Source organism: Chelon labrosus, assembly GCF_963514085.1.
Source record: "Chelon labrosus genome assembly, chromosome: 9".
Lineage (NCBI taxonomy): Eukaryota > Metazoa > Chordata > Actinopteri > Mugiliformes > Mugilidae > Chelon > Chelon labrosus.
In genome coordinates, this window is record NC_140359.1 from 921,993 (window position 1) to 948,711 (window position 26,719).

General features: G+C 40.2%; 1 protein-coding gene across 1 annotated transcript in view; it reads left to right on the forward strand.

Moving 5' to 3' along the window:
* Nucleotides 1-23,780: 23,780 nt before the first annotated feature.
* Nucleotides 23,781-26,719, forward strand: part of npr3 (natriuretic peptide receptor 3) — a gene marked incomplete at both ends in the record, with an annotated part of 63,278 nt that continues 60,339 nt past the window's right edge. The window contains one exon of the mRNA XM_084551718.1: nt 23,781-24,447. Within this exon, the coding sequence (XP_084407844.1) occupies nt 23,781-24,447 (667 nt within the window). The remainder of the gene's footprint in view (nt 24,448-26,719) is intronic.

A 26,719-nucleotide genomic window follows, 5' to 3' on the forward strand; every position in this document is an offset into this window, starting at 1 on the left:
TGACTGTCAAACCCCTTGGGTTCAAAGACAAGGCAGAAATCCTTAAAAGGGGAAAGTGTCTGAATCGCACAAAGTTCTTTATTAATGAAGACTTCTCTGAGAGGGTGCGGTCCAAAAGGAAGGATCAATTAAATCAATCTAAAGTATGACCAGCCCATTGTTCACTCTCCCTCATCCAAGCCTACCACAAGAAATTCAACACCTGACACCGCAAGCATCTTATGTGGACGGTTCCAGGTAGGGTTTGTGACTTTTTCAGATTATGACTGAGTTCCTAACTGATGTAGACCTAAAGGACTTTTGTGCTGAGCATGTTTTCAACCCTCCTGATTTAAATGGAGCTGATAGTTATACTGATGCTGCTGATCCAGACTTGAATTGTCTTAAATTTACCAGCAATGTGTCTTCCACTTGTGAATATTATAATGTTCAACAATTTAAAAGTTTATATGAAGGTCTCTCAAACTCATCTTTTTCCACGTGTCACTTGAATGCTCGCAGTCTTCCTAAAAATTTGGATGATTTCACTAATAATTTATCTTCTCTTAACCATGAACTTGTCTATTATTGCCCTGTTAGAAACATGGCTGACTGAATCGACAGAAATATTCTATGATATTCCTTTGTATAAGGCAGTTCACTGCTGTAGACCACGCAGAACTGTTGGCGGTGTGTCCATTTACGTTCATACATATACTACGATTCTCTGTTGGAGAAGATCTGGCTCATGAATTGAAAAACATTGATTGATCAAGATCAGACTTCAGACTTTCTTAACATTTTGTTTTCCATTTTTTCTATCCCCTCATTTACAAACCAACAAGAGTGACTAAATCATCTCCCAACCCTAATTGACATCTTTACGAACTCTGTGACTAATACAACTAAATCAGGCATACTTTTTACTGATCATTTCACTCAGATCATTTCTCCATCTTTCATTTCTCCCTCTCTGATAAGACTGGTTGCGTTGGTACAGGTTCCTGCACTGAATGTCGAATATTTAATCTGCAAAATACTGAGCGGTTCAAAAGGTTGATGATATTTCATGGAAAAATGTTTAAAAACATACAGATGCTGAGTCTGCTTACCAGACTTTTATGACAACCTTCAATTCTGTATTTCATCCATGCTTTCCACTGGTACAATCCAAAAAGGAAATTGCTAAAGTGAACAAGAAACCTTGGTATACTTCAGGCCTCCATAAATCCTCAATAACCAAAAATAAATTATATAAGCGGTTCCTTACCAATCCCACACCTTTGAATTCGGCAAAGTATAAATCATACAGAAATAAATACAACCATTTAATTTGGATATCTAAAAAAATTTACTTCAGCAACAAATTTAAAGAATATTCCACTAAAATCAAGTCCACTTGGAAAGTTATCAGTCAACTTATGAACAAACGAAAGGCTTTTGCACCTCTCCCATCAGAGTTCAATGAGGGTGGTAAAACATTTAATGATCCATATGTCATCTCTTGTGAATTTAATAATTTTTTTGCTCAAGTGGGTTCCTCTTTGTCAAAAAACATCAAACCATCTATTGGCAATCCATTGGACTACATAAAGGGTAACTTCCCCCCTCTTTTACAGTTTGAAAATACTGACACAGTAGAGGTGTTGGAAATCATTGGCAAATTGAATCTGGCTGCTCCGGGCCATAACGATATTTGTGTTTCGTTGATTAAATCTGTGTCTTCATCTGTTTTAGAACCATTAACATATATCTTTAATTTATCATTGCCGACGGGATATGTGATATGTGATCTAAAAATTGCTAAAGTTATCCCCCTTTATAAAACTGGGGATTCAAGATCATTCAATAATTATCGACCAATTTCTGTTTTACTGTGTTTCTCAAAAATCTTAGAAAAATTCACTCTACCAATATGGCCCTCTTACAACTGGTAGAAAAAATCTATACAGCCATAAATAACAATGAATATGCATTAGGAATTTTTTTAGATTTATCCAAAGCCTTTGATACTGTTGACCACACAATTTTGCTTTTCAAGTTACGTTGTTATGGTTTTCAGGATTATTCATATAATTGGCTTGCCAGTTATGTTTCTAATAGCGAACAATTTGTTTATGTCAATGGTTGTACATCTTCCAGAGCTCAGTTAACGTATGGTGTCCCCCAGGGCTCCATACTCGGTCCTTTATTGTTCCTTGTTTACATTAACGATCTTGCAACTGTGTCTTCCATTATACTACCAATACTTTTTGCTGATGAGACAAATTTTGATTCTCTAATCAGTGAGGCTAATTCTGGTATAACAAAACTTTCAGAATGGTTCCAGTTAAATAAGTTATCATTAAATATAAAAAAATCTAATTTTATTATATTTACAGGCAAAAATAAAAAATATTGCAAATCCAGTGCTAAGATCCTAATTGGTGATAGTGATATAACTCAGGTTTCTTTTGCCAAATTCTAAGGGGTTTTAATTGATGAGAGGTTGTCATGGACTGAGCACATTAAGCTTGTCAATAACAAAGTAATGAAGTCTGTTGGTATCATCAGAAAAATTAGTACTTTCATATTTCAGAATGCTGTCAATACACTGTACTATAGTTTAATTTATCCACATATCAGTTATTGTAATATTGTTTGGGCTAGCACATATCCTACTAATTTACAAAAATTATTCGTCACACACAAGAAATTATTTAGATTAGCTACCTCCTCTACATACTTGTCTCCATCTGCCCCTCCATTTAAGAAACTCAACAAATTGTCAATTTATGACATTAATACACTCCAATCGTGCATATTTATTTATAAATATATTCATCTTCCACATTTGCTTCCTACATCTTTCAGTGGATTTTTCACAGTTAACTCTCAGGTCCATTCCTACAATACAAGACAAACTGATAAACTACACATAGTCAGTTTTCTTTTACCTACAGAGGTTCCTCACTCTGGAATTCTCATCTTCATGTAGCAAAAATATCTTCATCCCTGTTAAATTTTAAGTCCAGACTGAAGGCCCATCTGATACAACAAGACTCCTGATAGTTTCTTTTCCTAATGGTTTTTCCAAGCAGTTTTGATTAGATCTTTTTTTATCTATACATACTCACCCACTCACACACAATTATTTTTCGCTTATACATATTTATAATCATGTTTTTATATATATATATGTATATATATATCTATATATATATATAGATATATATATATATATAAAAGCCCATACAGGGTTTTGTTTTGTTTTTGTTTTTTTACCTCTCCCGCACTTATTATTCTTGTTTCTTTTTTTTGTTCTTTATTACTGTCCTTGTTTTTATGGTGCAAATTAATGAATAAATAAATAAATAAATAAATAATGGTTGTCTGTCTTTCCGTTAGCCCTGCATAGACTGGCAACCCGTCGAGGGTGTATTACACTTCATGAGCAAAACAGGCTACAGTTAAACATCTTAAGTTGAGTCACTCAGGCAAGCTAAACTGATAAAAAACTATAATACAAGGAAAACAAACAATAAATAATAAATAAGGAAATACAACAAACCAACATCTATTTTAAAGTGCAACAATAAATACAAAACAACACTAAAAATAATGCTTATTTAACATCACAGTCTCACACTTATCAGCATAACACATAATATACTTAATCAAAGTAAGAATAACAGTTTATGTGTTTATGTGATGGTCCTGGAGCTCCCTGGTCAGAAGGAGGTCCTGAGGAATGTGATAGTCCTGGGGCTTCCTGGTCAGGAAGTTCAGAAGATCCATCTGGCTCAACATCTGGAGCTCCAAAATATTTTAGAATTGTTCTTGCATGGTCTTAATAATGACGACCCAAACTTTTATAATAATGTATTTTAACTCACTTCTTCTCTACAGGGTGCCATAATAATTGGGGGTGATTTTAACTGCGCCCTTGACCCAAAACTTGACCGATCTTCAGGCGTAGATCTAACCCATGCAAAGGACAAGGAAATAATTCACCAGTTTATGCAGGAGCTTACCTAATTGATATTAGGGTAGAAAACCCTGCAAAGAAAGTGTACTCTTGTCATTCAGCTAAACATAATATTTATAGTCGCATAGATTACTTTCTTATGTCCAAATCGCTTGCTCCTAATGTTAGTGGTTGTATTTACAAGAGTATTCTCATTTCTGGCCATGCTTTACTTCTGCTTAATTACTCAGCTTCAACGGCTGTCAAAGGAAAAACCCTTTGACACCTAAAGCCACAGTGGTTACAAAATCCCAAATTCCTTGACTACGTCGGGCAAAATATTGATGACTATTTTCAGTTGAACACAACAGAAATATCTGCTTCAATAAGATGGGAGGCTTTCAAAGCTTTTATTAAGGGTCAAATGATGGGATACACAAGAAATAAATCAAATAAACAAGAGATATGGAAGCTGGAAAGGGATATAAAGGACTTGAATTGGAAATAACCGGTGATAAAAGCAGAGAAAAACAACAGAAATTAGCAATTCTAAATGCAAAGTATAACAGATTATCTACCCATAAAGCCTTGGCAGGCTTAGTTAGACTGAAGCAGACCTATTGTGATCAGGGAGAGAAGGCAGAGAAATTACTGCCGCTTAAAAACACAACAAAATGAACGAATTATCACAGAGATTGTGACGTCTGATGGAGATAAATCATCTGACCCTCAAAGAGGGCTGGGCGATATGGCTGAAAAATGTATCACGATATAAGTGTTTCATATCAGTCGATATCAATAATTATTGATTCGTTTTTTTAACCCATTCTACCCAGACTTCTCAACTGTACTGAGCGGGAGCATGTCCTTCGCTAAATGATACGCCACTGCATCCGTTATTTGTTTATATCGCTTTGATGTTTTGTCGTATGGCACTGCTGCCGTGTACCTTGATCAGACGTTGCGCTAGACTTTTTCCTTGTCTGTCATTTTGACTGACAGGGTCATAAACATCCCGTCATAACCCATTTTTACCCGTTACCCGTTCAGGTTCGGGGTTTTCTTCGTATTTTTCTCTAACGGAGTTCAAGTGAAATTATCGAACGTTCTATCGAACGTATTTTCTATTGATATTGATAACGTGTCTATCGCGATAGATATCGTTATCATTTTATCGCCCAGCCCTACCCTCAAATAAGTAATACACTTTTTGAATCATATTACACACTGCTATACTCATCAGAGTGTTAGTTACTAATGAATCTCTTCAAGATTTTTTTGATCAGTTAACGCTCCCTTCACTTAGTGAAGAAGCTAAAGCTGATTTAGATTCCCCTGTCACATCAGCTGAAATTTCTGAAGCAACTGACAAAATGGAACGGACAAAGGCCCCTGGCCCGGATGAGCTACCTATTGACATCTATACATTTTTTAAGAAGAAGCTTTTATCACCACTGTTAGATATGTTTGTAGAAAGCTTTAATTCCGGCAAACTTTCACCATCCTTGCATAATGCACTTATAATTCTGATACTGAAACCTGAAAAATCAGCAACAAAATCTGATTCCTAACGACCGATTTCATTGATTAATTCTGATGCTAAAATAATTGCTAAAATAGTGGCACGAAGGCTTAAAGGATACCTGCTTTCTCTTTCTGATCCAGACCAAAATGGCTTTGTTAGGGGATGTCAAGCTTTCCACTGTGTCCGCAGGGTTCTCAATATTATTTATGCGAAGACACATCCAGATACAGCAGTGCTCTCGTTGGACGCAGAGAAAGCGTTTGATCGAGTTGAGCATCGATATCTCCACGAAGTACTTGCACGTTTTGGCTTTGATAATTATTTTTCTAATTGGATTTGAAGCTTTGTATAATACCTTGGTCGCATCAGTAGTTAATACCATTATAACGATATTATATCCAAACCTTTTGAGCTTTCGAAAGCTCGAAAGCTCAAGGCCTTTCACCTCTTCTGTTTGTGATGGCAATTGAGCCCTTGTCTGTTGCCATTAGGAGTAATCAGAATATTACTGGCATTAAAATAAATGAGAATGACAACAAAATAGGCTTATTCACAGATGATATTGTGATTTTTTTTTTATCTCACTTGGAACAGTCACTACATTACTTGTTTAATACCATTACTTCTTTTAGTAAGCTTTCTGGTTACAATATTAATGAATCCAAATACGCTATTCTTTTCCTTAAGCATTCCCCCAGTTCAAACACCATTCAAAATAGTTAGAGATAGCTTCATTTATCTTGGTATTAGAATTACCCCTAAAACTGACAATTTAGTAGAGGCAAATTATAATCCAGTAATAGAGTCGCTTTCTGAATCTATTAATAGATGGTCCATGTTACCAATTTCCATGATAGTGTGTATCAAAATACATTACTCACATAAGTTAGGGATACTGTTATTTACATGAGTGAGTTTAATTAAATAAGTAAAAGTTCCCTTTGATATTACTAATAATGAATGAGAAGAAACACTGTTTTCATTAGTTTAATATTTATTACCCCAAAAATTTAGACAATAACAAGGATAGCCCCAAAAAACAAAAATTGACAATGTCAGTAGCGGGTGATTCCACCATTTGCCACAATGACAGCTTGACAGCGACATCTCATGCTCCTCACTAGCCTCATGATGTTGTTCTGAGGCAATGCGTTCCACTCTTCCACAAGTGCTACACGCAGTTCTGCCAGGTCACGTGGGGGTGGGGTATGATCATCCAGTCTCTGCTTCAGCTGGTCCCAGACGCGCTCTATGGGGTTCAGGTCAGGGGACATTGCTGGCCAAACCATATGAGGCACTCCAACTTCCTGAAGTCGAGCTGTGACAATTCTGGGACGATGTGGTGGAGCATTATCATCCATGAACAGAAAGTTGGGGGTGTGCTGGCGGAATTGGGGGATGATGATGGGTTCTATGATGTCTCTGAGGTAAGAATGTGCAGTGACTGAGCCATCTACAATAACCAAATCTGTTTTCAATTCAATTCAATCCAATTCAATTTTATTTATATAGCGTCAATAACAATACAAATCGTCTCAAGACGCTTTACAAAAACCCGGCCTGAAACCCCCAGAGCAAGCCTGAAGGCAACGGTGGCAAGGAAAAACTCCCTTTTAACAGGAAGAAACCTTGAGCAGAACCCAGCTCATATGGAGGGACCCATCTGCCTAAGGCCAGCCGGGTACAGACAGAAGAAAGAGAGAAGAGAACAGCAAAGAGAGAAGAGAAGAGAACAGCAAGATAAACATACATCTGTCATAGATACACGTATCTGACTAAAGCGTACATGTGGAATCTTATGATACAAACTGATGATGTTACATGACAGTTTGAAAATGTAAGAGGAATCATAGGCAGGTTGGAGAATTGTTCATTCAGGTAGGAGTGGATAACTGCAGGATTTCATGAAGACTGGGCAGGCTGATGAGACCACGACAACAGATGTAGTATGGAGCTCTACAGGAAACACACAGCTCCAGGCCAGAGATACTCAGGGGAAGGGGGGGGGGGGGGGGGGGGGGGGGGGGGGGACACACAGCAGTAAACATTCTACATAGTAATAGCACAGAATTGCATGACTAGTAGTAGATAGGAAATTAGTTTTGCACTGACTGGTGATGCCTGCCCAGACTGTTGCACCTCCTCCACCAAAGCGAACCCTGGGGACCATGTTGACCTCGGCGTATCGCTCACCTTGCCTTCTCCAGAAACGCTGACGACCATCATTTCTGTGCATGGTGACCCGACACTCATCAGTGAACAGGACGGTAGACCACTGCTGCATTGTCCAGGTCACATGATCTTGTGCCCACTGCAAACGTTCACGGCGGTGTCTTGGTGTCAGTGGAATCACCTGCAACGGTCGTCTGACATTCAAGCCAAAGCAGTGGAGTCGGTTGCGAATGGTTTGTCTGGAAACCCTAGTACCCCTCACATCTCGTAAACGGGCCTGCAGCTGTGTGGCAGTTGCATAACGATGTCTGAGTGCATAGGTCCTTAGGTACTGGTCATCGTTGTGGTCTGTCACTCGTGGGGCTCCACTCCTGGGTCTGTCACAAACTCTGCCAGTAGTTCTGTGTCTTGATGCAAGTCTGCTGATGACACTTTGAGACGCACGAAGTTCACGAGCAACATCTGACTGCCTGCCACTGACCCGAAGGCGCGCTATGGCCAGGTGGCGCTGGCCGTCCGTTAAGTGACGTCGTGTGTTCATGGCTGTTTGAATGATGAACTTGGAATGACTTACTGACAATACCAGCTTTTTATACCCACAGAATGTTGAAATTGATGCCACATTGAAAAGGGTTGTCTTTTAGTATTGTTTGGTATTGGCTCCAATATGTAAGGCACACTGTACACAGTGAGACCATTACGTGGAAAACACAAAATGAGGTGTGTCTATCACCCCAATACAATTGCCTCCCTATCCCAAAAATCTCTGAAGTGAAACAAACACCGTATGTATGACATCCACTGAGTCTCTCACAATATCCCTAACTTATTGTGAGTAGTGTACTTAAAATGAATGTTCTTATGAAATTTCTTTACCTCTTTCATTTCATTCCTCTTGGTTCTCATATTCACTTTTTTCCAAAGATGAAAAGCATGTTCTGTACTTTCATTTGGAACAACAGACGGGCTTTATCTCCCCTATGATAGAGGAGGCTTGAAACTCCCAAACCTCCAATGGTATTATTGGGCTGCTCAACTTAATACTATCTCTTGTTGGTTCTCACAAGAAATGCCACGGTCCTGGATGAGCATGACATCCCCTCTACCACTCAATTCATATTTATATTTATATATATCTAAATTAAAAGAATTAAAGACATTAACATTTGGTTAAAATTTCAAACACAAACTGTTGCGGCTGACTGGCGACCACAAAAAACATGGATGGCTCCTACACAATATATGACTTCAGTATAAGTGGATAATGAGAACATATGTAACACCAACTCAGCTAAATAAATTCAATAATCCCAACACGTGCTACAAGTGTGGTAGAAAGGACACATTATACCAGTGGCCCCCAACCTTTTTTGCGCCACGGACCGGTTTAATGTCGGACAATATTTTCACGGACCGGAAGGTGTAGCAGATAAAAACAAAATAAAATGATATGACCGGCATAAAAACTGTAGTACTTTCTCTATAAAATAATAATAATAATAAACGTAAATCCACTGTGTATTCATGTGCAACTTTATTAACAGCGTCTTGTCTGTCATTTTGACTGACAGGGTCATAAACATCCCGTCATAACCCATTTTTACCCGTTACCCGTTCAGGTTCGGGGTTTTCTTCGTATTTTTCTCTAACGGAGTTCAAAAAACTTCACACCAACAACAGAACATGACACGAGTAACATTCTCTCTGCCCCAACGCTCTCTGGTCGCTATGGTAACGTAAACATGCCTTCATAATAAGACACACCGCAAAAACAAAAAGTGCATGAAAATACTACTCACAATAGCACTGAATCATTGGGAGCCCTGCGCTTGTTTCGCTGCAACAAGACGGTCCCATCTTGGGGTAATGGGAGACAATGAAACCCTAAGTGTGTTGCTTATGTCCAGTCTGCTCTGTAATTTTGTTTTTGTTACTGTCACTGCAGAAAACCCTGCTTCACACAAATACGATGTGGCAACAGCGTTTTCAGTGCTGTTGTGGCGATCTCGGGGTATTCTGCCATGATTTTAATCCAGAACACCGGCAGAGCTGTTGTCTCAAGCAGACGTTTAAGGCCCCCATCATTTGCAATCTCCAGCAGTCGATCTTCTTCTTGCATTGACATGATGGATTCACCTGGTTTGTTGACAAATGGGTCGCGGATCCATTCCTTGGCAGTTCGTGGGTCTTTTGCGGTTGGGAAGTAGCGTTCGAACTCTTCTGAAAGCAAAGACAGGTGATCGTGCACCAGTTGGGAGAATGAAGGCTCGGGCTCAGTCTCTTCCAAAATCCCCGCCAAAGTTTGAAACATGTCAAATCCGCCTCTGTTCACGCGCCGTCCCCACAAATCCAGTTTGGCTTTAAATGCAGCTACTTTATCTGCCAACTTGAAGACAGTTGTCATTTTCCCCTGATGTGAGAAGTTCAGTTCATTGAGCTGGTTGAATATGTCGCACATGTAAGCCAGTTTTGCGATCCATTCCTCGTCACTGAAGTGTGCTGCCAGCGGTGATTTTTTTTCCCGAGAGAAATCTCTGCAGCGGCTCTCGTAATTCAAACACTCTGGCCAGCGATCTCCCTCGGGATAACCATCTTATCTCCGTGTATAAGAGAAGGTGTTTGTGGTCCGCATCCATCTCCTCACAAAGCTGCTCGAACTGGCGCGAGTTAAGGGCATGTGCTTTGATGTGGTTGATAACTTTAACCACATCATTCAGTACGCCGCTCAGTTCCTGTGGCATTTTTCGGCTACCCAGCATTTCCCTGTGAATGACACAATGCGTGGACTCACATTCAGGTGCAACCTCCTTGATTTGAGCGGTTAAACCAGACAGCCGGGCAGGATAAGTTCTTCATCAATAGTGAATGGCTTCTTAGCCTTAGCAATACTGTAAGCCACCAAATATGATGCTCTCAGTGCACTCGCATTTGTTGATGTGGTGGCCCTCAGTAACTGCTTCTGTCCTTCATGTTCATGCTTTTTCCTTTCAAAATACTCCAAAGGCTTGTCTCTTAATGCGGGGTGCTTGGTCTCCAAGTGGCGAACCAGTTTTGAAGGCTTCATCGCCTCATTAGAGAGCCGGTCTCCACATATTATGCTCAGCGGGCTTGGTGCATGGGAATCGCCCGTTTGTGATAAATCCATATTTTTAGTAGGATTCCTGATACTGTCTGTTAAATGCAGCTTTCTTTCTTTTGGCAGTCACAGGCTCCTCTTCTGTCCCTTCACTGGACCGTTTCCCCTTCGCAAAGAAACTTTCTAAAGACGTTTGTTTTTTATTAATTTTGCTAGCTTGGGGATTTAAATTTAGCGGGATGTATCACGTGATCTATGGTCTCGCGGCCTTGACATGCGTCAAGAGTGAGTCATAGACGGATGTAATGGAGAGAAGCCGGTAATTTTTCAAAATAAAACATCATTCAAACTCAGATAATAAATCAAACGGAAATAAAGGATGTTATTTATTCTTTCTGTGTGGCCCGGTAGCAAATGACCCACGGACCGGTACCGGTCCGGGGCCCGGGGGTTGGGGATCACTGCATTATACCACTGCCTATGAGACTGCCCACAAATCCAGGCTTTTTGGAGAGAAGTGATGGATATGATTTTACATGTCATGTTAATTTTATTGAAGATGAGCCTTACTGTGATGATTCTGTTTTGCACCTGTAGTATTTGTTGTAGTGTGATTATTTTTGTCTGAAAATTAATAAACACACTTGTTGGAGAATAAAAAGAATTGTTCCTGACAAAGCTCCAAGGTTATCAAGCAAAATAGATCATGAGCGCATATTCCTATTTTATAACTGATGTTGCAGTAATACAGAAAAATTAAATTGAATCAGTTTTTATATTAAACATTGTGATGTACAGCTTGTACCCAATTACAAAGTTTTAACTTTTAAGAATTTTCTGAATTCATTTACACATTGGACTAGTTAAAGAAGCCTCTGTGTCCCTGAGCGGGACACAGAGGCATAAGCGGGTTAGACACGGCCTGAAAGGAGGCAAAGTGTCTGCGGAGGAATCCTTTGCTGAGAATTGAATGAGTCATCCACAGATTATTATTGTCAAATTTCAAGCAGTTTACTGTGGTGGTTTGTGAGATATAAACATGTAGTGGTTGTAGCGCCCCCTACAGCATGATTGTAAGCAAGCATATTATAAGGACGGCTGCTAAGTTTCATAAGGATTGGGTGAACACTTCAAGGGTGAAGGCCTTAAAGTCATATGAAAGGTTTCCGTGTCACCTTTAGCGCCCCCTGTTGACGCAATGTCACGCAACTTGATGGGCGTCTACAGCTATTGCAGTTTTTGAAATATTGACATGTTGCCTTTGTAGCGCCCCCTAGAGACCAAGGGTCACAAACGTCTGGGTGCTTGTACAGAATCATATTATTATCAAAGATATGAAGTTTGATTAAGTTTGGGTATAAACTTCACAAAATATTAGCTTTTGAGTTATACTGTTGAACGCCATAAAAATGAATTAGCCATTAGCTTTGTAATCAATAATCCTGCTAAAGTTCTTTTGAAGAATTTTCATTATGTTTGTCCATAAATGATACATGCCAAGTTTGGTGAGAGTTGGTTGAACGGGCCAGGAGGAGATGATTTTGCTTTAAAGTCCAATTTTTTCAATATGGCGGAAAAAAATGGCAAGCGGAAATGGGCGTGGTCAATTAGAACCAGGACTGTATAAGGAATCAGAGGGAGAAAGAATTTTGTTTCTAGGGCACACGGTCCTCGAGATATGAGGCAAAACGTAAATTGGCGTATTATAGCGCCACCTAGCTGCAGGTATGTGTATTGACACCTTTTGGTAAAGGTATGGAACATTGGCTTGCTCTGATAGCAAGATGGTAGTGATCCATATCTGTTCCTTACGACGGAGTATTAGGGCCACACATGAAGAAAAAAATATTTTTGCCATGACGAGATTAAACTCAAATGTCGACTTTAAAGTCGCCATGTCGACATTAAACTCGACATTTCGAGAATAAAGTTGAAATGTCATGTCGACTTTAATCTCGACGTGTCGACTTTAATCTCGACGTGTCGAGATTAAACTCGACATTTCGAGAATAAAGTTGAAATATCATGTCGACTTTAAAGTCGACACGTCGAGATTAAAGTCGACATGATATTTCAACTTTATTCTCGAAATGTCGAGCAACTTGATCAATTGTCTTATTGTATTTTGCGATACAACATAACCTCTCTGTATTGCACGCAGACGTAACCATCGATATCCTTTTATCTGCCCATTTCCAGCAATTTCAGTATGCAAGAATGCGGCCGCTTCTTCCAAATTTGTATGATTTCTCCTTCTGAACAGACGAAGTTTTCGGCACAACCTTTTCAGCGTCCTTACACTAATCACCACACTGTGGTTCTGCGCTAAAAGAGCGAGGATTTCCTTATTGCTAAACCCGATTCTGAAGTACAATTTGACCAAATCATCTACACAAGGCATTGTGTTGAATCGTCGGCCAATTGTCTGATTCTGGATTCAGTGCGGGTATCCTGTGGAGCGGTTGCTCTCTCTCCAAACTATTTTGAACTAATTTCAACTTTATTCTCGAAATGTCGAGTTTAATGTCGATATGGCGACTTTAAAGTCGACACGTCGAGATTAAAGTCGACATGACATTTCTACTTTATTCTCGAAATGTCGAGTTTAATGTCGACACGTCGAGTTTAATCTCGACACGTCGAGATTAAAGTCGACACGTCGAGATTAAAGTCGACATGATATTTCAACTTTATTCTCGAAATGTCGAGTTTAATGTCGACATGGCGACTTTAAAGTCGACATGTCGAGTTTAATCTCGTCATGGCAAAAATATTTTTTTTCTTCATGTGTGGCCCTAATACTCCGTCGTAGTTCCTTCACCTGTGATTTGTGGTCGTTAACGTCCTTCATCTTCTGGTGTACAGAAGAGTCCCATTTAGTCAGGTGTAATCCACTCGGGTTGAATCCTGGTATCTGGAGATGTGCTTCACCGTTCTTTCCTGCTCCTCTCTCTGTCCACCATCTGTTGCCATTCTGGAGAATGCCTTTTGTCGGCTTCTGGGACTTTGGTGCCAGCTTTATCCTGTGGGGGAGGGGGTCCTTCTATTGACCCGACGGTGACATCTTTTGGGAAATCTCCCACAATTTCCTTGAGCTCCCGCCGGTTCCAAGGCTTGTAGACAATGTCCTTTCTTATGGTCATGAGCGGGGCAAGTGTTGTTGGAGCTGGTTTCTCTTGTTTTCCAACTTTCCTCATTGTAGCCGATCCCTCTGTGTTGTTCTGGATAGCCATTTCACCCCTTCTGTACTCCAAAATAAGATCATCATCGTCGTCGTCATCGTCAGCAGTACTGCAGTCCTTTAAGCTTTTTAAAGGGTTAAGATTTTGGACTTGTTCAGCTCTGGTCGGTGGCTCATCTACCTGGAGATCTGCTTTAGTTTTTATCTGCGTTGTGTTAACTTTACTTTCTTCCAGCTGGGCCAGTAACTTTTTATTTTGGTCAGTGAGAGAAGCTATTTGAGATTCTACATGGTGACGTCTACTCTCATCCCGCCAAAGCCTCAGGGAGAAAAAATGCTTATTCTTGTCTCTACAGCAACTCAGTCTCTCTCTCAAATTCTCTAACTTATTCTGGTCAAAAGTGCCATTCTGAGGGAATTTTAGGTGGCCATCGTCAACCGTTATCTCGGCCCATGTCCTCACAAACTTTAAACTGTCTCCACCATAATTGTCAAACATGTATTTTGCAGGACCAGTCAGCTCTCTCTCTAACCTTCCACTGAAACAACCTCCCATTGTCTGTCTGTAAGATCTTTCTCCAAAAAAAAAACTTGAATACCGCTTGTTACTCACAATCACTTTTAATCAAAGCTCTGCTCAGAATCTATAGGTCAGTTTATACAAAATAGACGAGCAAATCAGCCCCACGGCTATGGTTCCAATTAGTCCCTCTCTGGACTAAACTCAGAGTGTTCCAAACACTGAGGACCATGTCCAAATCAGCCCTACGGCTATAGTTACAATTAGTCCCTCTCTGGACTAACCTTAAAGTGTTCCAAACACTGAGGACCACGTCCAAATCAGCCCCACGGCTGTAGTTCCAATAAGTCCCTCTCTGGACTAAGCTGAAAGTGTTCCAAACATTGAGGACCACGTCCAAACACAATCACAGGTCCAGCTACCTGGAATATTTTGACCATCACCTTAAAAGCAGTCAGATTCTAGCATGAAAGGCAAACAAGCTTACAAACAAGTTACTCATACAGACACGGTTACCCTATCTTCACTCCTACTCACAACCACACAGCAAACTTACATAAAGTCACGGATGGCGTCAACTTCTTTGGATTTCCAACTTGACAGACTTTCAAACAGCACACGGCAACACTAAATGTGTTCTCAAAAAGGCACCTCACCTTTTAGTCAACTTAGAATTCTCAATTCAATGGCGTGTCTTTGGTCTGGAAGAAGGAGTCTCCGTGGAAGTATGTTGCCATCCGGGTCACGGCACCATATTGTTGAAGAAAAAAACAATCCACGTCTAGTTTCAAGTTTGCTGAAGTGGTGCAAGTTTATTGGAGTTCCAGGTCATGGTGAGCCTACCGACACAGAGTGGGTCAGAGACCAGAGACTGACCCAGAATGCAGGGCCAGAGAACAGATATACCCTGTCCCCAGGTGTGGTTGCAGACAGTTCCCGAATAGATCGTATAGTGGATGTATATTGGTCAGTCGAGAGGAGCAGTACATGACATGTGATCAAGGATCTAACTTCATTGGAGCTAAAAACGAACTAAGGGAAGCTCTCAAGCAATTGGATCCTAATCGTCTGACCATGTTTTTGGCTGAGAAGCAGTGTGACTTCAGCATGAACGCTCCGCATGCAAGTCATGCTGGAGTTGTATGGGAGAGACAGATCCGAACAGTGAGGAATGTTCTTTGTTCCACTCTTTCACTCTCATCAAGCAGGCTGGATGATGCCTGTCTGCGAACGTTCTTTTATGAGCCAGCAGCTATTGTGAACGGTCATCCACTCACAGTTGACAACCTAAATGATCCAGATAGTCCAGAGCCACTAACGCCTAATCACCTGCTTACCATGAAATCCACTGCAGCCTTACCACCTCCTGGCAGATTCATCAGAGAGGATATGTATGCTCGTAAGAGGTGGCGTCGTGTTCAGTATCTGGCGGAGCAGTTCTGGGGTCGGTGGAGAAAAGAATACCTCTACAATATTGCCACCAGACAACGTTGGCATACTCCAAGGAGAAACCTCAAAGTCGGCGACATCGTGATGGAGAAGATAGAGGATCTGCCTCGCAACGACTGGAAGTTGGCTAAAGTTGTAGAGACAATAACTGATAAAGATGGACTGGTGAGAAAAGTGAAGATTCGTGTTGGAGACCAGAAGATAGGAAAGGAGGGACTGCGTTCTGGCAAGCCATCCATCGTCGAACGTCCAGTACAGAAGCTGATCCTGCTCCTAGAGACTGTTTAACTACCTACTTCACTCCACAACCATATCCTTTACAGTATGAAGAGTTTATAGACATTTTTATAGACTCAAGCTTTAAATATAAAAGGTCATGTTTGTTTAGAAATCATTCATGCTTTACATCTAAAATTGGGATGAAAACCAGTAATGATTTGGTGGGAGTGTAAATGACCTTCAAAGTAATAATAGTTTATAAGTATGCTGTTTTAATTTTGTTCACTGATATCCTTTTAAGCCAGGTTATTATTTAATTATTTTTACTAGATGCGAAAAAACTGACCTTTATTTGAAAGTGTCTCACTCGTATAAACATCCGGTATTCTTGCGCGGTGTGTCGGCATGTAAGGAAGTGTGCCTGTGTGAGAAGCGCATCCATTGAGTAAGAAGAAAGCGACATAATTGTTTAATGAGCTCCTGGCTGATATGGCACAAGGTCTGTGACCATTTAATGTAATGTAAGGTTTTACACCGAATTCATGTTGCGGTGCCTTTTATACTTTTTCAAGGTGTTATTATTGCAATTATTTTGCTAGCGTAAATGCTAATGAACATTAGCTGAGCTACCTCGTCGGTTTCGTGGTTAGTTCAAGTGTTTATTCAATTCATTCAAGTGGGTTTATTAATCTAAAAAGGAAAACATACTTGTGTGCCTTGTGCTGTCTTTGATATATGTTAAAACTGCTTATTTGATATAAAATTTACATGTTTTTTGTCTCAGGTAGGGATCCCCAGAGAGGTGTTAGCAGAGCAAGGTCCCAATTTCATGAGTTGTACACTCTCACAGGCCTATCAGCTGTTAGGGATTAGGAGAGTGAGGACTACCCCCATCACCCTCAGACAGATGGTTTGGTGGAGCGTTTCAACCAGACTCTGAAAGGAATGCTCCCAAAGTTTGTGTCAGAGACTGGAAAGGATTGGGACAAATGGCTGCCATTTTTGTTGTTTGGGTACCGCGAAGTACCTCAGGCCTCCACCGTGTTTTCACCTTTTGAGCTGCTTTATGCCCACCAGGTCAGAGGTCCCTTGGATGTGCTCCGGGAAACCTGGGAGGGGCCTGGGAAACCTCAGGACATGAACATCGTCTCCTATGTTCTGGAAATGCGGGAGCAGCTCATTAAGTCTACAAAAACTGCCAGAGAGAATATTCTCCATGCCCAGGCTAAGCAGAAAGAATGGTACGACAGATCAGCCAGAGAGCGCAGTTTTGAACCAGGGGAGGAAGTCCTGTTGCTGTTATCTACATCAGAGCACAAACTGTTGGGAAAGTGGCAGGGCCATGACCAGGTTAAACAAAAAATGGGTCCTGTGACATATCAGATTCACATGCCTAACCGAAAAACTCCTTTCCAGACTTTCCACATCAACATGCTCAAGAAATGGCATCCTCGTCCCACCCTTTCACCACCAGCAATTAACTCTTTGTTCATCAAAGTGGTGAGGGAGGAAGAGGAGCCAATGGAGCAGTACCTTGTTATGTCATGCCAGTGTCCATAGTCTTATAGTTTTCTGTACATATTCTTTTTTCATTCTAGTTTCCCTTACATTCCTTACCTTATTTATTATTTTTATTTAATTTTTTACTGCACCTAAAAGGGGACCTCAGGCCACCTTAATTTCGTTGTACCACAATGACAAATAAAGACATTCTATTCTACCAGGATCAGAAGGCGGCCCACAGCTGGAGCTGAGCCACCTGGAAGAGGAGATGAGGAAGGAGCTTCTGCAGATCTTGCAACTGCACCTGTTTCGGGAAACTCCAGGCCGCACAGAGGTCACCCACCACCACATCACTTTAAAGGATCCCAGGCCTCTTCGTCAGCCTGTCTACAGGCCCTTGAAAAGGGAGCTGGAGGTGATGAAGGAACTGGGAGTTATTGAACCATCCTCCAATGAGTGGAGGAATCGAGCTCTGACGTGTGCATCAGTGTAATCGGTGTACCGGGAAATCGCGCACTGACAAAAGTTCCGCGTTGTTTGGAATGCAAACTGCGATTAAATGCGTAAATGTTTTTTAACGTGTTATGTTTTTGTAATTAATTAATTGTAATTAACGCATTAAAGTCCCACCCCTACTTAAAACATCACATAACGGCCGCGTGTGACAGAAATGATAGCATAGTAAAGAAGAGACAAGAATTATGGTGTTTTGCCATCCAAGTAATGAACTTTCTAAAACATATGAATTGAAGTTTAACAGAGCCAGCTCATGAGACCACAATGAATCAAATTCTACAGGGCCTTAAAAAAATTATCTTTTCTGATCCAATTCAAGACATTTTACAGTGGCTTCTGTGCTGTGGTCTGTTGCAGGAAAAGCATCAGTGTAAGAGACACCAGAATGATCAATACACATATTCAATTCAATTCACTTCAATTCAATTTTATTTATATAGCGTCAATAACAATACAAATTGTCTCAAGATGCTTTACAAAACCCGGCCTGAAACCCCCAGAGCAAGCCTAAAGGCAACGGTGGCAAGGAAAAACTCCCTTTTAACAGGAAGAAACCTTGAGCAGAACCCAGCTCATATGGAGGGACCCATCTGCCTAAGGCCAGCCGGGTACAGACAGAAGAAAGAGAGAAGAGAACAACAGAAACAAGATAAACATACATCTGTCATAGATACACATATCTGACTAAAGAATACATGTGGAATCTTATGATACAAACGGATGATGTTACATGACAGTTTGAAAATGTAAGCGGAATTATAGGCAGGTTGAAGAATTGTTCATTCAGGTAGGAGTGGATAACTGCAGATGCAGTATGGAGCTCCACAGGAAACACACAACTCCAGGCCTGAGATACTCACAAGAAGATGGAGGGGAGGGAAGGGGAGGGGAGGGACACACAGCAATTAACATGCTATATAGTAATAGTACAGAACTGCATGACTAGTAGTAGATAGGAAAGCAAGAGCTCTGTGCCAGAGAAAAGAAAGTGGAGGATGCGACAGAGGAGAGAGGAGAAAGAAAGAGGACGTGTTTGGTGCATCGTCCCCCAGGCAGCCTAGGCCTATAGCAGCATAACTAAGGGATGGTTCAGTCCAGCCCTAACTATAAGTTTATCAAAAAGGAAGGTCTTAAGCCTGACCTTAAAAATAGAGAGGGTGTCTGCCTCCTGAACCCAAACTGGGAGCAGGTTCCACAGGAGAGGAGCGTGATAACTGAAAGCTCTACCTCCCATTCTATTTTTTGAAATTCTAGGAACCACAAGTAGGCCTGCACTATCAGACCGAAGTGATCTGTTGGGATGATATGGTACAATGAGATCTTTAAGATATGATGGAGCGAGGCCTTTAAGGGCCTTGTATGTAAGGAGGAGGATTTTAAATTCTATTCTAGACTTTAAAGGGAGCCAATGAAGAGAAGCTAAAACTGGAGTAATATGATCTCTCTTGCTAATTCCTGTCAATGCTCTTGCTGTGGTATTTTGAATCAATTGGAGGCTTTTTAAAGAGCTATTTGGACAGCCAGACAGTAATGAATTACAATAATCCAGTCTGGACGACACAAATGCATGAACTAGTTTTTCAGCATCACTCTGAGACTGGATGTTCCTAAATTTGACGATATTACGCAGGTGAAAGAAGGCAGTCCTGGTTACTTGCTTTATGTGACATTTAAAGGACATATCCTCATCAAATATAACACCAAGGTTTTTCACAGTAGTACTGGAGGCCAAGGTAATGCCATCCAAAGACACCACGTGATTAGATAATGAATCTCTGAGATGTTTAGGACCAAATACAATGACTTCTGTTTTGTCTGAGTTCAAGAGTAGGAAATTACAGGTCATCCAAGCCTTTATGTCTTTAAGGCATGCTTGGAGTTTAACCAGCTGATTAGTTTCATCTGATGTCATGGATAAATATAGCTGGGTGTCGTCTGCATAGCAATGGAAGTTTCTGCCATGTTTTCTAATAATCTTGCCTAATGGCAACATGTATAACGTAAAGAGTATTGGTCCTAGCACAGAACCCTGAGGAACTCCGTAACTTACTTTTGTATAAGTAGAAGAATCATTGTTGACATGAACAGACTGGAATCTGTCAGACAGATAGGATTCAAACCAGTCTAATGCAGTTCCTTTAATCTTGACCTCACTTTCAAGTCTCTGTAGTAAAATATTATGATCAATAATGTCAAATGCAGCACTAAGATCTAGCAGAACAAGTATAGAGACAAGTCCACTGTCTGAAGCCGTGAGGAGATGGTAACTTTAACCAGAGCCGTTTCTGTACTGTGATGAACTCTAAAACCTGACTGAAACTCTTCAAACAGACCATTCCTGTTTAAATGGTCACACAACTGATTAGCAACAACAACAACGAATTTTGGAAATAAAAGGAAGGTTGGAAATTGGTCTATAGTTGGCTAAAACATCTGGATCTAGAGTGGCTTTCTTGAGTAAGGGTTTAATTACAGCAATCTTAAAAGACTGAGGCACATATCCTGTTAATAAAGATAAATTTATCTGGTTCAATATGGAGGTGTTAATTAATGGAAAAACCTCTTTGAGCAATTTAGTTGGGATTGGATCTAGAAGATGAGTTGAGTTGATGGTTTAGATGCTGTAATTGTTGAAGAGAGCTCAGAAAGATCTACTGGAGAGAAGGATTCCAGATATTGATTAGGTCTTACATAAGTTTCTAATGCCATTGTACTTACATCTTTGACAGCTGGAGGAAGGATGCCTTGAATGTTTTCTCTAATGCCTACAATTTTATTAGTAAAGAAGCTCATGAAGTCATTACTACTGAGGGTCTAATGGAATAGATGGCTCAACAGAGCTGTGGGTCTTTGTCAGCCTGGTGCTGAAAAAAATCTGGGGTTGTTCTTGTTTTCTTCTATTCATAAGACTGGAATTATCATTGGCCAAATCCAAGCAATTTCATCTTTTAGTTTTCGATCAGAATAATGATAATTTCTTTATTCAGTACTCTAGTGTCTTGTTCTGCAGTTTAATAATAATAATTTTGTAGAGCATAGCCTTTTGTTGATTGCCTCTATAACAATACAACTTTGTGGGATCAGCAAAATCAACGTATTAATCAGTCTAAACATTTATCCACCCATCTATGCATCCAACTTGGTCTCCTGACTGCTTTGTGTATGGTAGGCTGTGCTGATTTCCTTGTGTCTGTTTGCACCAGGTCTGAACTGAGTTGAGATGCTTATCTTGGGTTCAAATAGTGTGGGGGCGCACTTTTTTTTACCTTGAAAACATAACTAAATTTACATCAACAAATTGTTATTGCTTACCAAATTGCTTACCCTATTAGAATTTAAACCCATTAGGTTAGAGAAAAATTAATTATAGCAAGATGTTAAATTCCTGAGAATTAACTGGATGTAGAATATCCAAAAGAAGACGTTACATCAGTCCAAACCCCTTAAAAATTACAATGGCTTAGTGTAAGAAATAACCAGCAGATGTCAGTAAGTGCACACTCTTTTCAGTGCTGGAGGTAGTTAGTGTCATGGTGCTCTTGAGGCACTATAAACTATAACTCCCATTGTGAAACATGATTTACTATTGGAACAGATGAAATTTATTTTCCATGAAAATGAATTGCAATTAAGGTGTGGATTAATATGCTGAATTATAAACAAGGCAGCATTTTGGCAAGATAGTTCTAGCTGTGTAGTGTAGTGTGTACGAATGTAGCATTAAATATTACATACACACAATATTACAGTGGTGTAGTCACTTAGATAGTAGAGCAGAGTATACAGTTACTGTCCAGCAGGCTGTTGCCCTGGAGCATTATCTGACAAGGTGTTGACTGCATTCTAATTACCATAATTGCAGGCCATCTGCAAATGGTACCTAATAGTATAATTTGGACTTTTCAGATAAATATAGCACAGAATTAGATTATGCTTCATAATCAGTATAATACTTTACCCTTTCCTATAATGGTTCAGTGCTTTAGTGCGTAGCTAGAGCAGTAGGAAGCACTGGCACTAATGTTTGCAAATTTCACTTGTTGTTTCTAGGTACCGTCAAGACTCAATAGTTCAAACTGAAAAAATAAGAAATATATAAAATATAATGTACTGTTATATATCAAACTATCCAGCGGCAATTTACAAAGTTGTTGGGGGGGGGGGGGCTTATGTTGCAAAGTTGAGTAAGCATTATACAATATTTACATATCAAGCTGATGTTAACCACAAGGTTATAAAGTTAATGAGCGGAAAGGAAACTAAACAAGATAAAACACTCAGTAGCTGAGAAGAACTGCAAAATTGGTGAATAGAGCTAAAAGTGTATTTGTCACTGCAGACTCCTTTAACATTACACATTCATTTGATACTTTTTGTATATAAAAACATGAATTACCAGTGCTTAAATAAAGTGGATGGTCACATTTAGGTTTTGTTCCTTTTAGATGTAGTTAAGGATCAGAATACTCCTTCAGTCACTGAAAGAGATAGTTCTGTAACCATCAGACAAACAAATATAGTTTCTAGCTGCTACTGCAACATTTAGTATGTGTGATTTCAACTTGGCTTAGTTCTCACACTGACTTTCCTTACACCCTCATTTAGATGTGCCGAATACTAAAGTGTGTGAGTTTGTGTAGCCTGCACAGTAAATATGCCATATAAATTAGTTGTATTTCTGTCAAAGTAGTAGCTCAAAGAATGTTGTGTGCAGTAAGATATTAATTGTTGTTAACTGTTGCGTGATTCCTAGGTGCTGCCAAATGAACTTCAACAACTGATTTTAAGCTAATTCATACACTGATCAGCCATAACATTATGACTATGACCTAGTGTTGTGTAGGTCTCCCTTGTGCCTCCAAAACAGTTGTGACTCATCAGAGAATGGACATGGGCCTTCTGAGGGTGTCCTGTGGTGTCTGGCAACAGAATGTTGTTAGTGGGGGCCTTTGGGTCCTATGGGTTGAGGGGAGGGGCCTCTGTGGATCAGTTCCAGTGCATCCCACAGATACTTGAGTTTGGAATGTCAGGTCCAAAAGTTTCCCAGCAGAACATCGTATTGTCACAAGATAGTCAATGTTACTTCTCCTGTCAGTGGTTTTAATGTTGTGGCTGATGTTAACAAAGACAAGCTACTCAGTCGTGTGATTTCCCCAAAACGAGGTGTCCAAAGTTTTTGTTTGACAAGTTTAATATAATTATTTGAAATGTTTATTTGTAATAACTATGACTAAATATATCTTTAAAACGTGTTAAAGCCAGACTGTGTTGTAGTGGCTCATCGTGAGCTTGGCAGCACTGTAGCTTTAAGAAGGAGTGAGCAGTGCTCCTATGACGCAGGAATGAGCCTGAAAAGATGCTTCAAAACTCCAGGCCAGAGCAAGCGTGCCTGGTGGCTGATGACTGAGCTGGAAGAACCTCTAGGATCAACTGTTGAGGGAATATCTTCTGCAGGTTCAGGAGCATTCGAAGGGACAGTCAATGCAGAATAAAACACATGCACTTAGGCAGATTCGCTACAGAACAATTCAGTTATTTACAACTAAGACATTTCCCACGGCGAACGGCTTTCTGTTTGAAGCTATATGTACGCTGCCAAGTCGAGTCAACTTGGGGAAAGAAACATTTGAAGAAAATCTCTCCAACACTGCGTTAGCCTATAGCTATTTGAAGTGAGGCTGGGAAAGTGGCATCATGACATATTCCACGACACTGTGTGTCTACCTTTTGATGGTCCTGAACCCAGTTATGACAAACATCATCACGGAAGACATAGATGTTTTGGTGTTTTTACCAAAAAATAACTCCTACCTTTTTTCCCATGCAAGAGTCGCACCAGCGATCATTTACGCTCAAGAGACGCTGAAGGCAGATGGGGGACAGTACTCCGGGTTCCACTTCAACATTCAGTTTGAAAACTCCAACTGTGTGAATGATGCTCTGTTTGCGCTACTGGACAGGTCGTGTGGTCAGAAGCCAGATCTGATCTTAGGTCCTGTTTGCGAGTATGAGGCGGCAGCGGTGGTGAGGGTGGCATCTCATTGGAAAATTCCGGTAATCTCAGCAGGTGCCCTGGCTGCCGCCTTCGGGAACAAGAACACCGAATTCTCCCACCTGACGCGTATCGCTCCGTCCTACGTAAAAATGGCAGAGACCTTCAACGCGATTTTCGATCACTTCACCTGGAAGAGCGCGCTGCTGGTCTATGAAGACGATAAGGAGGAGCGCAACTGTTTTTTCACTTTGGAGGCAGTATATCATCTGATGGTTGAGAATCTGAGGGTTATCAAGACATATCAGTCTTCAGAAGATGATCCCTTGAACACTGACGACATTCTCCAAAGCATCGGTGACACTGAAGGTAAATGTTTCATTAGATTTCCATCCCTTTGAAGCCTGTAAATGTATTTAATTCTATTTAAATAACGCTCTCAGTTCATGGATAAGGCCCCAGAAGTCACTGTTATTTCACCAAAAGCATAGATGTTATTGTTGATATCATCAATGATTTCGAGATGCAACAAACTACTGTACATTATATTAGTATATCAACCTGGTGATTGACAGTGCTTGGTGCACAAAATGCGAGAAAGAAGTAAAACAAATGTCTAAGATGATATTTTCAAATTGCAGTGTTTACAAGTTGCAGTCAAAAACCAAAAGGCGGTTACTTGGGGATCCATATGCACTAACTAAAAACTAGCAAAATTCACAAGCCCCATCACATTCAGAATTATCCATTGGCATAGTTTTAAAGTTTAGTCCTGATGAGGCTTAAACAGTCCAACCTGAGTTAGAGAAATGTATGTCTAGTAGGCTTATTCTAAATAGTATATTCATTTTCAGATTATTTTCTGTCACTCTAGATCATCTTAATAACCATAGTGCATTTTCACTGAAAATTAGAGGATTTGTCTCATCTTCCTTACACTGTGACCATTAAGAACAGGGATAACTTCACAGATTCACAGACTGCCCAGAAATGCTTAGAAACTCATACAAATATCAGCATATCACAAATATACAAAAAAAAAAAAAAAACGTTTTACCACTCATCCAAGTAGTTTCTTCAGTTCTTAGGGACTGGGGAGTTGAGGAACATCTGCGGGTGTAACCCATCTGAAATAAATCTTTTGGAAACAGGCGTAATTCAGAAAATCCAAACTGAATAGGCTATGTTGTTTACACACCAATATTAAATTCTGAAAATTGTCATATTTGGACTTATAGTAGACTATTAGCGTATCTGTAAACATAATGACTGAGGAGAGGGGATGAAAATATAAGTTAAATAATTTAAATTAGTTATACGTTTATGGCATCAGTTTTGTAAGCCTGGGTTTCGCTTTCTTTCCTAAAAAAAGAGCAATATGACAATAAGTTTTCAGGAGAATACTCATACTTTTCTTTCATATGTCATGAATTCTGAAAGCTCATGGGGAGGTTATAGCTCATTTGAAATTTGCTAATTTTCTAGGAAATGGAGCAATATGAGACAACAAAAAGTGTATAGTGTAGTGTACTGTATACATGGCATGATGTTGAATACTGCGGGTGTACCTCATGGAGGGTGTGGGTGGCAACAAGTAATTACATCAGTGGTGGGCCGTCAGGGCCACCAAAGCCTTCTCTGCTGGCATGAACTTGATCAAAATCACTGACATACATTTTAAAATTTTTCCATTAATGTAATTAAATTATTTCCAATAGCCTATTCTTTTCATTTTATGGCTTGTCTGTCTCTCTGCTACAGTGATTCCTGCAGTGTAACTTTGCATTGGAGCTTTTATCCAATCATGTTTCAGCCGTCACGTGTTACTGGAGTCAAAGAAATCTGCCTGGGCCTTCACAATTGAAAGTGCTGGCAGCTGAAGTTTGAAACACATTGTAATGATGCTGTTCATTTAACCAATCACATTTCAAGTTCGTATTCCTAGGCCTTCTCTGTGACCTACGGTAGCATCAGTGTTTTCCAATCCTCTGATTAGAGGGTCAGAGAGGCGCTCTGTTTAAGCCAAGTTAGTGGTTCGTGTGTTGCAAGCTGCACAAGCAAATCATCGCCGTTAACGCTTTGATAGCTATTTTTTGAACCCATGAGGCAATTGATTTGGTTGCAGATCTTCTTAGAAAGACATTTTATCGGCGGACTTTGAAGGAAAATCTGGATATTGTGAGAAAAGGCTACCTCATCCTGGAGCTAGCTAGCCAGGACCCAGCCGGGAAAACTTTCAGGACAGCGACTATGAGTGGTAGCCTTGGTTGACAGGCTCAGAGGATTGTTTCTTAAGTTCTGGTGAGTAAAATGAACTATATTTACATATTTTATGTATATTTTTGACATTTTATTGAGTCAACATTGATGCTTCTGCTGGATTTGATGTATGTGGCACTGGTGCACAGCTGTAGTGCAGCGGTGGCTGCAGTGAGTAAGAGGAGACTTTCTGAATTGTTCTAAGTGAGTTTCTTGCTTTAGTAATGGCATTCATCTTGCTATATGAGATACGATGCAGTGTCGTGTTTTATTGCATATCCATATGTTGTTGATGGTTTCTATAGCAGTACTAGGGCTCTCAGGCAGCTGCTCCGGATGTATTTTAGCGTCAAGTGGGTGTGTCAGCATAGCCCCACAGCTG